Source organism: Bidens hawaiensis, unplaced genomic scaffold (genome assembly GCF_021521415.1).
Source record: "Bidens hawaiensis isolate Kalapana, Puna unplaced genomic scaffold, B.hawaiensis_p1.1 tig00010168_1, whole genome shotgun sequence".
Classification (NCBI taxonomy): Eukaryota; Viridiplantae; Streptophyta; class Magnoliopsida; order Asterales; family Asteraceae; genus Bidens; species Bidens hawaiensis.
Window position 1 is genome coordinate 225614 of NW_027491771.1, and position 14908 is coordinate 240521.

The 14908-nt window shown below is 39.8% G+C and overlaps 1 protein-coding gene and 1 pseudogene across 1 annotated transcript; both read left to right on the top strand.

The window, feature by feature from the left end:
• Positions 1 to 567: 567 nt before the first annotated feature.
• LOC143534447 (F-box/kelch-repeat protein At3g06240-like) lies at positions 568 to 1407 on the top strand. Its single transcript, XM_077028933.1, has one exon. The coding sequence runs from the start codon at positions 568 to 570 to the stop codon at positions 1405 to 1407; it is 840 nt and encodes a 279-aa protein (XP_076885048.1).
• A 2212-nt stretch (positions 1408 to 3619) lies between these two features.
• LOC143534448 (F-box protein At5g18160-like) lies at positions 3620 to 4384 on the top strand (annotated as a pseudogene).
• The last annotated feature ends 10524 nt before the right edge of the window (positions 4385 to 14908 follow it).

A 14908-nucleotide genomic window follows, 5' to 3' on the forward strand; every position in this document is an offset into this window, starting at 1 on the left:
TATACATAAATATAAATTATATATTGTTTTAAAATTAATTGATAAAGATCAAATGTAGCCTTTTCCTGTTTTTCACGTCCCAAAAAACTCTCCGTAGATAATTATTCTTGATAAATTAGGAAACGATTATTGTTACATTTTAAAACTTTATTAATATTTTATGTTATTTGGTTTAAAATTAGGAGAGGATCCTTCTTCTATTTAAAATAAGACCTTCCTAGTTGTAACCTAAGCCCGTCATTCTTCTTCGTTTGTGTTTGTGAAAACATAACAATGTCTGTGATGATTTGATGGTTCAAATCTTTGCAAGACTACCACCCAAATCTATCATCCGGTTTCGATCACTCTCCAAATACTGGCATTCTCGTCTTCTTAGTCCCGAATTCCTCCACCTTCACCGCCTTCGATCTTCTAAAAACCCTCCAAAAGTCATCATCAGACATGTGATTGGTTGTAGCACTACAAGCCATAGAGTCATCTATACATTGCACTCGGGAGACAAGTTGCCGTTAGACGTAGGATCTGGGTTCGATGGCATACCTGGAGTTGAGTTCCCCTATCATCGATATGTGCGTAAGGCTTTGGTTATTGGTTCTTGTAAGTTGTAACGGAATTCTATGTCTGTACAATAATAAAGTTATAAGTCTATGGAACCTTTCAATCAGGCGCAAACTAGTCGTTCCACGCCGTCCTCCTTTGGAAACAAACTCTTCCAAGGTAGCATTAGGATTCGGTTTTGACCCGATCACTGATGATTACAACATTGTGGCTGTATCTTACAATAGTAGTGCGTTTATTTACTCCTTGAAAGCAGACTCGTGGAGTGCGATGCGTTCCCCGTCTACTCGGCTTTCTCATGCTTATGTAGAGCCGAAGCTGAAGGCATGCTTTTTTAATGGAATATTGCATTGGGTGGGTTATGGCTTTCAATTAAAACACGAAGTAGGCTGGAGCTGGACTCATTTTATATTGACGTTCGATTTGAGCAGTCGTGTTTTTGGCTACATTTGGTTGCATGGATCTTGGATAATCGAACAGGTAACCACCATAAATGGTTGTCTAGCCGTGGTTTCTCCGGAACATTATGACGATGATGGAGATGAATATAGTTTGATTCAGGTGATGAAGGAGTATGGTAATTCAGAATCTTGGTCTGAACTTTTTAAACTGAAAGATGATGAATTTTATGGGATGACGGTTTTCCAACCCGTCATTAATGGTGATATACTGGCATATTGCCATGAAGGTTCAAAAGTTTGTAATACTCAAACAAGGCTTACAAATTGTTCGGAATTTGGACCTGATTGTTCCAAACTTGACATGGATACGTATGTTGAAAGCCTCGAATTGGTTGATAAAGAGCGTGCGGCAGCTTGTGGGAAAACCGTATTCTCTTGGAAAACATAAGTTCATCGCGAATGTATGGTTTTGCTATTTTTCTAGTTTTTTGAAAGTCCTGTTTTAATATAAGATGTTGGAATAAAAATGATTAAAGTGTAAAAGGATATATTATTGATTTGTGCGTGATAGGCGTGAATTACAAACGAACGGGGTTTGAGCCATATATTGAAAATGTGTGATAAAGAGTCACGACTCTTTATCAAACACCTTGGTCAAAAGAAACAATAATGATTATCCAAGTATCTGTGTATCATATATTGGTTATTTTATTGTTATTGGATTAACTTGTCGATCGAGAAAATAACGTTAGATATTAAATGAGTTAGGTGACGCGGGAGTGCGGGCTCGATTTAATTCTAATGTTATTTGGGCTTTATAATTGGAATATATACTTGGGTTTAAGTAAGTAATTTACTTGGGCTTAAGGCTAATATTAGATGGGCTTATAATTATTTTGTTTCGGCTCATGTGGGAATCAATAAAAACATGTTAATCAGAGATTTTCCCTAGCAGTCTTTCAATGATCTCTCATTGACACATAGATATGGAGAACAATGGTTACTGGTTTCTCTCTAGATCTTCATCAATAACAATAAAAATTCAATTCCATGTACAGAATTCTCTGTCTTATCTGATAAATCATTGTGTGTAACCCACAAATAGGTTTATCTGAAAGTGATTACACGATTCAGAGAATAATCTGGGTTACAATTTCTTCATCTACAATCAGATTACCATGCTTGTTTATGTGTTCAATTGATTGATTTCTTGGGTTATATATTACACAATATATACTACATCATAAGTATTTATATAGCCTAAGTAAAATATTTAAATCGAGCATAATATTTTTTAATTTTCAAAACTTGGTAATGGGGTCTCCATTGATGGAGAAACAGAACGGTATGTTTGACAGGGCCGTCTCCGGCAATGACTTAAAATTTTGGGGCCTGGGATGAATAAAAAACGGGGCCCTAAAATCGTGTTCTAATTATGTGAAAGACAATTTTACCAATAGGGTTGTCTTTAAAGCCCAATCTGAACCAAAACAAAAAAAATAAAAATAAACAAGTTATTAAAATAACTCATATAAAACACGAGTAGTTTTTTTTCCTAGGGAAAAAAAGAACACCAATATTGCGGGAATTGAACCCATATGAAAAAAAAGAACACTAATTATGAGATTATGGAAATTGAACCCATGACCTTTAATTCTGTAGTCTAAAAATTTTTCTATTCGATCAATAACCCTGATTGTAAGCATTCATTTTAACACAAAGTTATATACAAAATATAATTTTATTCTTTTTTTTAACAGTTATGGGCCTCTCAAGAGAGTGGGCCCGAGTTTGTCGCCATCCCTTTGGGCCGGGCCTGATCTTTGATTTCTCCGTCTATTGAGTTCACATGCTGGATTTGGAACTTAGAAATCGTGATGTACATAAGGTAGATAGAGAGGAAGCGGAGATAGTTGTGCTAATAACAATAACATGATCTAAAATTGATTATCGAAAGCCAGTTTTTCTAAGGCATGCTAAGGAAACACCAACGATACACGATATCCACACAACACTAATATGGAATGCCGGACGTATGACAAGCAAAAAAATGGCAATACGGGATTCTAACACATTATGCATCCAAAGTATGATGTATTATATTGACACACATAAGTGACGGGTGTAACGGGTGTGACACGTAGGCTATTGACAAAGTCATATAGCACGTATGACCACTTTTCATTTCTCATACCACCTATTTAACAATGTCAAATTGTATACGTAAGTAGCACCTTTCTTTTATCTCATATTCTCATTGCATACATGAGTGTTTGTTATATATTAATTGTGAGTTAAAGCCGGGGGATACTTAATTTCTCATGTTGATCTTACTTTTATATATATATATATATATATATATATATATATATATATATATAAAAGTAAGATCAACATGAGAAATTAAGTATCCCCCGGCTTTAACTCACAATTAATATATAACAAACACTCATGTATGCAATGAGAATATGAGATAAAAGAAAGGTGCTACTTACGTATACAATTTGACATTGTTAAATAGGTGGTATGAGAAATGAAAAGTGGTCATACGTGCTATATGACTTTGCATCATGATAATCGTCTTCTATTTAAAATAGGAGTTTCCTAGTTGTAACCTACGCCCATCATTCTTCTTTGTTTGTGTTTTTGAAAACATAATAATGTCTGCCTATGTCTGTGATGATTTGATGGTTCAAATCTTTGCAAGACTACCACCCAAATCCATTATCCGGTTTTGATTACTCTCCAAATTCTGGCATTCTCGTCTTCTTAGCCCCGAATTCCTCCACCATCACCGCCTTCGATCTTCTAAAAACCCTCTAAAAGTCATCATCAGACACGTCATTTGTAGTGAATATTAAAAGCATAGAGAAATCTATACATTACACTCGTGAGACAAGTTGCTGTTAGACCCAGGATCTGGGTTCGTGGGCATAACCGGAGTTGAGTTCCCGTATCAAGCGCGGATGGCTTCGGTTATTGGTTCTTATAATGGAATTCTGTGTCTGTATGGTAGTGAAACTATAAGTCTGTGGAACTTTTCAATCAGGCGCAAGTTAATCGTGCCACATCATCCTCGTTTGGAATCAGCCTTTCCTGATGTAGCATTAGGATATGGTTTTGACCCGATCACTGATGATTACAACATTGTGGCTATATCTTACAACAACTACACGTTAGAAGAAAACGCTACACTTATTTACTCCGTGAAAGCAGACTCTTGGAGTGCCATCCCTACGCCGTCTACTCGGTTTTCTTTTATTTATTTACTGATGCTGAAAGCATGTTTTTTCAACTGAATATTGCATTGGGTGGGTTATGGTGATTTAAGCATTGAATCAACTCCTGAGAGCTCGACTAATTTTATATTGACATTCAATTTGAGCAGTCGAGTATTTGGCTACTTTTTGTTGCCTACATCTTAGAATTTCAAGCATGTAACCACCATAAATGGTTGTCTAGCAGTGCTTACCCCAGTTTTCGACCACTTTTCGGGAAATAGTTATAGTTGGATTCGGGTGATGAAAGAGTATGGTAATAATATATCTTGGTATGCTCTTTTTAAACTGAAAGATCATGCATTAAATGGGTTGATGACAGTTTTCCAACCCATCATTAATGGTGATGTACTGGCATACTGCCACCATAAAGGGTCAGAAGTTTATAACATTCAAACGAAGTTTACAAAATCTTTGGAATTTGGACCTGATTGTCGCGAAGTTGAGATGGAAACGTATGTTGAAAGCCTCAAACTGGTTGACAAAGAACGGGCAATAACTTGTGGGAAAACCGTATGCTCTTAGACAAAATAAGTTCATCGTGAATGTATGGTTTTACTATTTTTCTAGTTTTTTGAAAGTCATGTTTTAAAATAAGACGTTGAACTAAATTTTACACTATTTATTATGGTTGCTAAGTGAAGAAGCTGAAACAAGAATTAAACCCTGTTGCTACAAAGAAAGATTTAGGGCATTAGAAATATACATGGCTTAAAAAATATGTTAAACTTCTGAGAAATAAATAAAAATAAAGCTTGCTTAGCTCATACGCCTGCAGATACTTGGGTTTCGGTTCCGGTTAACTTCTCTTTTTGTTTTTGGTGCTTTATTTTAAATTTGTTTGGACCAACACCAATGTCATGTTCTTGTCTCTAAAGTTTTTGCTCTCCTCTATGGCTAACTATAAAATCACTAAAAACAGAAAGAATGTTGGTCTAGTCAGGCACATAGAATATATAAAAAGGTAGTTAGATAGATACAGGTACCACCCCTATGGTGTCTGTATATACGAATCGTATACGTCTATACAAGCCGTATAGACATGGTGTGCCCGACATTTATATGAAAAGTTCATGCTCGAAGCTTTTTGCAATCTATACCGGTCATATAAGCCTATGCAAGTAGGCTTATACGAGTCTTATAGGTCTGTAAAGGCCTATACAAGGCATATAGGCACAAGTTTTTTTTTTTATTTTTTTGAATTTTTGTTTAAATTATTTTATAAGATCTTGCTTTTAATTTGCAAGTAGGCTTATACGAGTCGTACAGGTCTGTAATGTAAAGGCGTATAGGCACAACTTTTTTTTTTTGAATTTGTGTTTAAATTATTTTATAAGATCCCGTTTTTAATTTATTAGACGTTTAATGAAAAAAACACAAAATTTAATAAATAAATGGAATTGTGCTTATACAAGGTACAAAAACACAAACACATGCAAAGGGGCATCCCTGACAAAAGTTGTCCCTATACGACCCGTATAGACCTATGCGAGTTGTATAGGTCACACATAGTGTCTAGATATCTACCCTGGTGTCCTAAAAGAGCATTAATAATGACACAATTCTTGCCTATAAATAGAGGGCTGATTTTCCAGATTTTCACAATCGCATTCCACACCACACCACAAGTTATGTAGGTCGAGTTTTAGCCGTTCGTCTTTTCTGGGTTTCAAGAAGTGTATTATCCACTTTCTAATTGGTTTTAGTTTAATAAACGATGATAGAACTAAGTGTCATTTTGGGCATATGTATTTGCATGACATGTGAAAAATGATCATAGAGGGTCGTATAACAAGTCGTATTAGTTAGTGTCTGTTCAAACTATACTAAGTCATGTAATGTGTTATATTGAACAAAAGTGAAGATGTGACGATGCACGCTACTCATGACAACGTCATATACCCATACGACCGTTTATCATTTGTCATACGGTCCGTATGATGACGTCATATAGTGTACATGTTGGCAATTTCTAATTAATGATTTGGAGTGCAAGCCAAGTAACTTGGCATGCAAGACACGGGCTATTTAAAGAATATACATGGATCCTAAATCCTAGTACTTCCTTACACATGCCGGTTTGATGGTAGGTTTATTTTATAATTTTAACTAATTTACCTATAGTTTAGATCTCCTAGTTAGATACAAGCATGTTTAGGTTTGTTGTATATAAATTGTGTAGAGTTTATTGTAATTCAGTTTTGAACAAGTTTCTAGTCCAATAAACGTTTTTGGGTGTTTCAAGCGATAGTATAGTTTAATTAGGATAGTGGGTTAGTGGTTCGTTTACCTTTTACTTTTAATTGTTAAACCTATAAATAGGCAAAGAACGTTGTTTATTAATTTATAATTATGATGAAAATGATATGAATTAAGTCTCGTCTTCGTCTCTCATTACTAATCTAAATCCTTTCTATTTTCTTGGTTAAATTGAAGAACCATAATACAAAATTATTGCATACCATCCTTCTAGTTGGCCTATTGTCCTACGGGCTGGGTTAAAATACAAAATAAACAAAAAAATGAGAAGTGCGAGAATTAATATAGTCCATTGATCTTATATTTGAATGATTGTGATCAATTCAAAAGGGGGTAGCAAAGCAGTTTGTTGTTCGCTTGCCTTCTGTTTCGATGTAATTACTATCTTGCAATGTTTATTAATAACAAAAAAAATTGAGAAAAAAAGGTGATGGAAAGGATTTATATGGAATATTCCATATTCGTTGACTTTATCTCTTCACATACAAGGCACATGTCTATAACATTTTCATACGACAATCTTTTTATAAACAAAATTCACCTTAATAAAAAGAGCTTTTTTTATCTTTAATACCATATTGATGAAAAGAGAAATAAAAAATAGTGGGCTTTTATATATTGTGTTATTAGTTGGTCATTATGTTTTTTTAATTGGGTTTTCTACGTTGTGTTATAAGTTATTGTCATTGTATTTTTCAATTGTTACACATATTAAAAATAAAATTTAAAACATGTTATTGTGTCTTTATGCTCATTATTTTGTCTCTTGCTCGTTAGTATGTCTTTCTATTCATCATTGTGTTTTAGTCATTGTATATTACGTTCATTGTGTATTATATTTAGGTCATTGTGTATTCACCATTATGTTTTACGTTTTAGATCATTGTGTAATATGTGTTCACCATTATGTTTTACGTTGTATGTTATTATGTAATATGCATTCATAATTGTGTTTTATGTATTATATAACGTTGTTATTTTATCATTGTACGTATTTATATACTAGAATTACATAACGGTGTTATTTCACTATTATAATTTTCATATTTCATCACTTTTGGGGAAAAACACAATGATGAGCATAAAGACACAATGATAAATAGAGAGACACAATCATAAACATAAGACACAATAACAAACATAAAGACACAATAACGTAATGTTTTTTTTATATAAAACAAGTCATACTAATTTTAAAGATAAAAAAACGCTTGTTATAATGGTAAACTTTATTTTTAAAAAAATGTCGTATGAAAAAGTTATAAATGTTTTGAAATAATGAGAGGAATTGAGATGTGACTAGAAAAAATATGTGTTTTTTCCTTTATGTCCTTTCTCATTTGGTCCCCACTTGACACGTGACAATCAATTATGACTTATTTTCCTTCTTATTTTATTTGTGTTACACTTTTTAGAATAACTCAACCCATTGTCCTATTACGCATCAAATTATACTTAAAACATGTTATATTGTTTTAAAATTTTCAATAAATTTCTATAAAACTCTGGTAGATAATTCTTAATAATTTAAGAAAGGATTATCCGTATAATTTTATAATTTATTAATATTTTATGTTTAATTTATTGATATCTTATGTTATTTTGTTTTAAATTAGGAGAGGATTATCCTTTTAATAAATATAATTTTTCTAGTTGTAATCGTTTATGCGAGTTGAGTATATTCATATAACAGACTCAATCTACAACTAAACCAAACCATTCACTAATTCTGCCAGATATTAATTTTTGTTTTCTTCGTCTACGTTTGTTTGCGTTTTGTGAATTAGTTACCACACACAATGTCCGGTGATGTTTGTTTTTTTTTATCAAAAACTATCGAAGCAATTAAGTGATCAAACTTAGAATGTGATATAAAACAACTGATTCTCAAAAGCCATTTTTCTAAGGCAAGTTAAGAAAACACCAATACAACGCACTATCCACACAACACTGACCAGACGTATGGTCATATTAGTCATATGACAAGCAAAAAATGGCCATACGGGATTCTAACAAATCATACGTACTTAGTATGATGTATTATTATGACACAAAGGTGACTGCTATTGACAAAGTCAAACAGCTCGTATGACCATTTTTGGTCTGTCATACAACTCGTATAGTGACGTCAGATTGTATACAATATAATTAGCACCTCATTGATATATGAACGTTTGTTATATACAAAATGTGAGTTAAACCCGATAGAGTAAAATGGTGCTGCATAGCATGAATAAAATTATTGAAAATAGTTGGAATTATTATCTAATATTATAATTTGAATGTTTGGTGATGCTATCATTTTATTGGTCCAAGTGTCGGTTTGATATTGGACAAAGTTTTTTTTTTTGTAATTTTATTTTGTTTCGTAGTTTCAGTATCGCAACGTGAATAATTGAAACAAATTAAATTTGTGTCGATTTACCACCACAAATCCCGAGACCAACAACGCTCAGGTTTTACCGACTCACCACCGCAACGCCCGAGTTTTACCGACCCTTTTGTTTTAATTATGATACCTTAAGTTGGTATTGACTAAATTCGTGTCAATTCATCGTCGTAATGCTCGGATTTTACCAATGCCCGGGTTTCAATGCAAGGGTTTTGTCAACTACGCGCCGGTTAGAAAATCTAGTTATATAATATAACTAACAAGTTTTGTGCCGCAGATCCCCGATTGTGCCACTTTGCTGCACCATATTGGTAGTTTTCTTCTTTTTTTTTCTGTTTCTTTTTTGTTTTTGTTTTGTGTTAGGTTCGGTTGTATGAACGTAATGAAAACTTATCGGATGTGAATTTTGTTTTTGTTCTTTTTTTATTATTTTGTTTTAGTTACGGTACCGTGCCGAATGTGACGAAAACCAACCGAATTCGCATAGACTCGCCGCGTTTTGTTTTAGTTCCAGTACTGTAACGAAAATTGATTGAATTCGCAAAGACTCAACCGCCTCAACGCCCGGGATCGATAACGGTCGGATTTTACAAATGATCGAGTTTTACCCACCTACGCCACACCATTGGTCCACCCCAATTTTTATAATTTTTTTTGGTTTTATTTTTGTCTTAGTTCCGATATAATAACGCACATAACTAAAACCGAACGAATTTCCATCGACTTGCCATATTAACGCTTGTGTTTTACCGTTGCGCCGGGAGAAACACTGGTTAATCCTCCAACTACTCATGTTTATCTTACTTTTATATTATGCATCATAAATGAAGAAACACTAAGTGAACCCTGGACAGATTATAGACAATCTGGGGGTTAAGTAATGTTTCCCACGAGAATGAGGTCCAACAGAGACGGTTGTTCTTCAGGAGACCTGCAAAACAGACACCGTAAGCTCGTCACTGAGAAGGGGGGGTTCCTCCTTGTGACCACCCTCCGGCGTGAGAATCAGACTAGGTTGCTCTGAATATAAGAGTATATTAAGAGATTGCTAGATAAGATTGAGATATCAGATGATCTTACCATTCCAAGATGTTGGAGTATTTATAGCCGAAGGTAGGTTTCCTAGAAGGTACAGCCGGCTGAATAGTATTCCTGTTCTACCAACAGTGGATTATGCATAGGCCATACTAGTTGGTGGATAGGTTACGGCCAACAGTAACAAAGTCGGCTGCACTATTCCACCAACTGTAGATTATGCACGTCCCACCTACTGTGGATTATACGCAGGCCATGCTGGTTGGTGAATAGGTTACGGCCAACAGTAACACTATTCTACCAACTGTAGGCTACGCACGCCCCTCAGTAAGAGTTGGTGAGTAGGCAGCGGCTAATAGTGACAAAGTACTAGAGGGTGCTTCTCCTCGTACTGTTGTCGGTGAGCTGTCACCCTGTGATTGGCTCATGGGTTGTTCTGGTCAGATTGTCTGTCCTATCCATACCTTGGTAGGTATAGTACAAAAGATCTTTCAGAATCATACGGACTGGCTCATTTTGGCGGGATTGTTCCCGCCTTGCTCATTCCTTCATGTGACTACTGAAGTAGCTATTGCCTTGTGCGTGTAGCCCTGCTGTCTGCGGGTAGCCTTCCCTGATGGCTTGTATCCGCAACTGCGGGAACAGGCGGGGTACTTCACCATTGGGAGGCTTTCCCTACGTGTACAGCTTGCGTACTGCGCGTAAGATTCTATGAGCATGGTGGGTCCTGCGGGAGCAGATGGCCTTTGCGCAGACGTCCCTGTTCAAGGTGAGTCTTGCGGGACCAACTGGTCTCTGCTGGGACCTACCTCTTCAAGTCCCCCCAGTCCAATGTTCTTCTCATGAATGTTTAATAAAGTTAGGTGAACTTTTGGACTTTAAGCAAGGGGTTTTGAAAAGGGTTTTTAGTTTTAAGGTTCTCCGTGGGGATTCTTCCCGCGGGTTTCCTAATGTCACTTGCAAAAATTCCCGATTTTTTTGCTTGATCTTTGGGTATGATGCGGGTAGGTATGTAACCTTCTCGCAAGTCAGGAGCGTTGAGTCTCACTTGTGTGGATTCTCCTTGAGGTTTTAGTGGTTTTGAACATAGTGATCAATTATGTTTAAACCACCAATTCCATCCTGGAGCCTCAAACAATGTAGTTCTCGACGTTCCCGCTATGCGGGGATGTTATTTCCGTTTCCGCAAGCATTGCCCAGAAGATCCTTCTTGGTTTCAATCCCTGCGGAGCGCTAGGTATGTGAAGGGTTTTGCCTTAACACTGTACCCGCACTCGTCTTACGGTTACTTTACTTTCAAGGTACCCCTGGCGTCAATTCCCTGCGGGTGCTAGGTATGTGAAGGGTTTTGCCTTAACACTGTACCCGCACCTGTCTTATAGTTACTTTGTTGCCGGGGTATTCTTGGCTTCAATTCCTTGCGGGTGCTAGGTATGTGAAGGGTTTTGCCTTAACACTGTACCCGCATCCGTCTTATGGTTACTTGGTTGCCAAGGTAAGGGGTATTTTTCCGCTTACTTTTGAATCTTTTTGAATTTTGAATTTTGAAATTCGAAAGGTTGGTGAGGATAAGAACAGTCCAAACATCTGAAACGTCGTGCGACGGTTTCTTCTGACTGTGTCAGGACGTGCAGGAAGTTATGGTGACGTGACAGTACATGGTCATTCCAGACGCTTTTTCAGGCGCGTGGGCGCGATTTTTCAGGCGCGTGGCCGCGAAATTACTGGCACGCGTCCTTTTGACAGCTGTTGCCAGCTTGCTTTTTGCCACGCGTCATAGTTTCATTGCACCCTCGATTTCTCTCTCCTCCGCATTAAATTCACCGCATTAATTGCGATTAGTATATAAAGGGGGAGAGGGTCCTTTGTAATTCACACCTTCACCCTTCTCTTCTTCTTCTTAGCGATTTCCGGCAAATACTCCCCTTTTCAGGCAAGCATTTTCCCGAAATCGCTTTCTTTCTGCAAGATGTCTTCACATGATCTCGAGTCTACCACCGATGACAGGAGTACTGCTGGTGAGTGCCAGTGTGCTCTGCCCGGCGATCAGTACCGGTATGTTGTTAGGAAGTTCATGCTCGATCCTTTCGAGCCTGAGTTTCCTGAACCCCATCAGACCGTGTACGATGCCCCCAGAGGCAAGATCGGGGTTTATGCAGCATTCTTTGTCTATGGGAATCTTAGGTTCCCATTGACAAAGTTTGTTTACCGTGTCCTTGAGAGGCACGGTGTTCATCTGACCGAGTTGCACCCCATGGCGATCGCCAAGATTCGCCATTTTGAGTGGGTGTGCCGGATTCTGGGCATTGAGCCCTATGTGGACCGCCTGATGACCTTCTATACTTGGAGGTGCATCCAGGGGTGGTACACCCTGACAACCCGGATCAAGGGTTTGAAGATTTGCGCGACCGAGCGCAGTCTCCGATCGTGGAAGCGGGAGTTCTTCTACATTTCTGCCCGCGCCATCCCCATTGCCATGAAGTTTAAAAATGGCCAGGCAATTCCAAGCCACCACGCCACCAACTACCAGGAGGCGGAATGGTTTGCGAAGATATCCCGGGTCCAATCTCCGGTTTACCGGTTTGCGGAGTCCGGGATGGTGATGCTGGGGATGAGCCGGGTATGGAAGGAGGCGTCTCAGGTTCCCATCCTTCTCGAATACGGTTTGAACTCTACTCCTTATGGTATGTCTTGTCTTTCTTGCTGATATGAGTTTGTCTTCTAACTGTTTCTTTTCTTTCAGAGGGGAACAATTTGGAGTCACTCCTGTACCCGCGGGAAGCTGACGATCCTGTGCGGGTGGGTACTCGTGCTCTTGACGAGAACGAGTTGCCCATCCTGGAGCAAACAGCGGATCGGTTTGTGGAGGTCTATCCGCTGGGCCACGAGATCCTGAGCCACCGGCGGCCAGGTAAGGCGTTATTCTCTCCTCCACCCCTCAGTGCTGTACCCGCTGCTGGAATTCCTTACATCCTGTCTTCTTCTGAGGAATCCGCAGATGGTCCTCCGTTAGTGCGGAAGAAGAGGGCTGCCGGCGGGAAAGGGAAGGAGAAGGCGGCCTCCACAACCGATCCAGTGCTCCTATCTGACACTGAGTCAGATAGTGAAGAGGTGGCGGGGAACCCCGGTGGTGAGAAGACCACTGTTCCGGAGGCTACGACTGTTACCTCCGGAGAACCAATGACGACGACGGTGACCGGCATCAAGAGACCGGCTCCATCGGGTTCGTCCCCGCCGTACGTTCAAGCTCAAGAAAACCCGTAAGTACAACTCTCTTAGCTTTTATCTTCGTAGTTTAATCCAAGTCTTTTAACACTTTTCTTCTTTACGCAGGCGTGGATGTTGGCGCATTCCAGGGTGAGGGGCCGAGTACTACCTCTCCGCCAATGACGGTAGGCTTGGTCAGCCTACCTGAGGCGTCGACCCAGGCGCCTGCGCCTGCTTCCGCTGGTTCAGTTGCTCATTTTGAGCCGACTGTTCCAGCCGAGATGACGTCACCGCCGGCTGTGAGTGCGATTTTTACAGCATCCTTCACAGAGCCGGCGGTTACTTTTGCCGCGGATTCTGCGGCAGCGACCGCGGCGGCGACCACGGCGGCTGCTACCATGCCCCCGTCATCGGCACCGACGGCCGGTCCCTCAGGTACGCGTGGGGCTTCTCGCATCTTTCCGCCACCTTTCCATCTGCCTGACCTCTTGGACGGATTTCCATTGGGTTCAGGTGATGGGTTCGGCGGCTATCGGCCTGTAATTGACCCTACAGGTGCGTAGGGTTCTTTTGGCCCCTTTTTTCTATATATATTTTATCATCTTTTCCTAACTTCTTTTTGTTTTCTGCAGTGTCGGATTCCAATGAAGTGTATGTTCCGCGATGGAACATACGCCGAGGAACAACCCTTCGTACCCCTGTGGAGTGCGTGGAATGGGCTCGCCACGCTGCTCCCCATGGTGCGTTGGGGGAAGCCATGGCTAGCTACCAGGAGGGTAGGCTAACCAACGAGCTTCGGGTTCTCCAAGCCCGGATGCAGCCGCGCGTCGAGCTGCTTTGTCGTGAAAACGACAAGTTGAAAGCAGCTCGCGCCAAAGAAGTATCTCAAGCGCGGGCTCTTCGGGAGGAGAACCAAAAGCTGTCCGCAGCTGCTACGGAGAAGGAGAAGGCCTTCAAGGCCCTCGAGGTTGAGGTTCAAGCGCGACTCGAGGCCCGCTCCAAGGCTGCCCAAGCTGTTAACGAACAGCTTCGGCTAGCTAAGGAGACTGCGAGGAACGCGACCGAGAGGGCCACCAAGGCTGAAGCCGTTGCTGAGCCTTTACGCATGGAGAACGAGGAGCTCAAGGCCAAATTAGAGGCTCTCCAACGTGCTCATGATGCCTTGGCGATGGAAGATGCCAAGAAGCTCCATGAGATCTTGGACCAGAGGGGCGTGCTTGACCATACCGTGCGTAAGCTTAAGGGCGTCGAAGAGGCTGCCGCAAAGGAAGTGCTACTTGCCAACCTTAACAAAAGCGAAGCCGAACGCGCCTGCACCCAAGCTCAAGCCGCCCTTAAAGAAGCTCTGGTTGCCAAGGAATGGCTTCTTCGAGAAGCGTTGTCTCAGGTATGTCTATCTTCATGTCTTCACGCTTTTCTTTGTAAATAGGGTGTTGACACTTGTATATTTTCTTATGTAGGTTGTGCATCGGGTCTTCTCAAAGACATCTTACGACGATGCAATGAGCGCAGCCCTCAACGCTTCTCACGAGGATGGGGAACGGGTCGGCTTCCTGCTTGGTCTAGGGTTTGTTGAGAAAGGCGTCCCGCCATCCAACTTCCCTTTGTATAATGTAGATACCGAAGCCATATATGACCAAGCAGTAAATCAATACGCCGCCTTCCCGCATCCTGTGGTGGAGAAGGTGAATGAAATTGCTGCTGCTGATGATGGGCTGCCTATCCTTAAGGCTTTCCTTGAACAGCCACGCTCTACTGACGGCGCTGGTCCAAGTGGA